The 2,307-nt window shown below is 45.2% G+C and overlaps 1 protein-coding gene across 1 annotated transcript; it reads left to right on the forward strand.

The window, feature by feature from the left end:
* Positions 1-1,017: 1,017 nt before the first annotated feature.
* On the forward strand, positions 1,018-1,456 carry LOC119588657 (the record flags this gene model as incomplete). The annotated part of the gene is given in 1 exon segment (XM_037937292.1): positions 1,018-1,456. A coding segment is annotated over 1 exon segment (325 nt), but the record flags the coding sequence as incomplete, so codon positions are not given.
* Positions 1,457-2,307: the final 851 nt, after the last annotated feature.

The following is a 2,307-nucleotide window of genomic DNA, read 5'->3' on the forward strand; positions in this document are numbered from 1 at the left end:
GAAGAATGCAGTCTTTATTTTTTCTATTTTTTTCGAAAGAGCTAGTGTGCACCTAATGGATTTTGCTCCATTACATATCTAATGAATTTACTTGAACTAGTTAACTGTCAATTGATAATGGTACATCTCAATATGACACAAATGATCCACAGGTGTCCCCTTTCTTTGGAAACTAATTCATTTCTCCCCACAGTGCTCCTCTATCTAAAATCTGACTGTACCTCGAATAAACTGTTCTATGATTTTATTCTTGTCATACAGCTACTATCTTGTCGTATGGGTATGCCCAAAGGTTGATTTTGTGCGGATATGATGATCTCCTAATATTGATTTACAAATATCATTCATACAGATACAAACCGAAGAGAGGCAGCCTCTTTTAAGATATGAAACAGAAGTATCACAGCAAAACAGGGGCCCTACACAAGAAGTACATTTTAGAGGTAGATGAAGATATTCTGAAGAAAAGGGAGGGAAGATGGAGAGACATGGATACAACCCGTGGGGCTCAGTCTACCCAGGGAGGAAGGGTGGCAGCTACAGCCTCAAAGGGACCAGGTGTTCGCAGCAAGCTAAGGCCCTACGCAAGCAGACTCATGGAGCAGAGGAAAATTTCCTGAAGGAAAGAGGGGAAAAAGATGAAAGACATGGATAAAACCGTGGAGCCCAGTCTACCCAGGGAGGAAGGGTGGCAGCTACAGCCTCAAATGGACCAGGTTTTTTCCGGCAGAAAGCTAAGGGCCCTACGCAAGCAGAACTCATAAGCAGAGGAAATTTCCTGAAGGAAAGAGAGGAAAGATGGAAAGACATGGATAAAACCCGTGGAGCCCAGTCTACCCAGGGGGGAAGGGTGGCAGCTACAGCCTCAAAGGGACCAGGTGTTTCGCAGCAAGCTAAGGGCCCTACGCAAGCAGAACTCATAGCAGCAGGGGAAAAATTTCCTGAAGGAAAGAGAGGAAAGATGGAAAGACATGGATAAAATTCGTGGGCTCAGTCTACCCAGGGAGGAAGAGTGGCAGCTACAGCCTCAAGGGACCGGGTGTTTCGCAGAAAGCAAAGGGCCCTACGCAAGCGGAACTCATAGAATCAGAGGAAAATTTCCTAAAGGAAAGAGAGGAAAGATGGAGGGGTATGGATAAAACCGTGGAGCCCAGTCTACCCAGGGAGGAAGGTTGGCAGCTACAGCCCAAAGGGACCAGTGTTTCGCAGCAAGCTAAGGGCCTTACGCAAGCAGAACTCATAGAAGCAGAGGAAAATTTCCTGAAGGAAAGAGAGGAAAGATGGAAAGACATGGATAAAATCCGTGGGGCTCAGTCTACCCAGGGAGGAAGAGTGGCAGCTACAGCCTCAAAGGGACCAGGTGTTTCGCAGAAAGCTAAGGGCCCTACGCAAGCAAGGGCTCAGTCTACCCAGGGAGGAAGACTGACAGCTACAGCCTCAAAGGGACCAGGTGTTTTCGCAGCAAGCTAGGGGCCCTACGCAAGCAGAACTCATAAAAGCAGAGGAAAATTTCCTGAAGGAAAGAGAGGAAAAGATGGAAAGACATGGATAAAATCCGTGGGGCTCAGTCTACCCAGGAGGAAGAGTGGCAGCTACAGCCTCAAAGGGACCAGGTGTTTCGCAGAAAGCTAAGGGCCTTACGCAAGCAGAACTCATAGAAGCAGAGGAAAATTTCCTGAAGGAAAGAGAGGAAAGATGGAGGGGAATGGATAAAACCCTTGGGGCCCAGTCTACCTAGGGAGGAAGGGTGACAGCTGCAGCCTTAAAGGGACCAGGTGTCTTGCAGCAAGCTAAGGGCCCTACACAAGCGGAACTCATAGAGGCAGAAGAAAATTTCCTGAAGGAAAGGGAAAAAAGATGGAGGGACGTGGAAGGAACGCAGTTGTGATTGATGGAAGAAAAAGAGAGACATAAGGATAATATAATATAAACTATTAGGAAAGGTACTTATAGCTAGTTTTGCCGAGGAATAACCATATTTCATATGTTTAACACGATCTTGGGGTGGGGGCGCGTCGAAACTCGCTTGGTAAAGGCTCCATATACAAGTTTTATGGTGCTATTTTGTTGTGCTATTCCCTGGCATTGTATCAACCGATGGAATATTGGTGAAAAACTGTTTTGATACACAGGTTTACCCGTTATGTGATAAAAGATCATGTATCAGTGAAATTCTTCGGAAAGACAATCATAAGATACGTATATCAATGATTAATTCTAAAATAAAGTGTTTGTTTAAGGTACAGTCCACATACATTTTAAAGTGGCTACATGCATAGATGCAGTCTTTCAAAATAATCATGTTAA

Source organism: Penaeus monodon, chromosome 24 (assembly GCF_015228065.2).
Source record: "Penaeus monodon isolate SGIC_2016 chromosome 24, NSTDA_Pmon_1, whole genome shotgun sequence".
NCBI classification, from domain to species: domain Eukaryota; kingdom Metazoa; phylum Arthropoda; class Malacostraca; order Decapoda; family Penaeidae; genus Penaeus; species Penaeus monodon.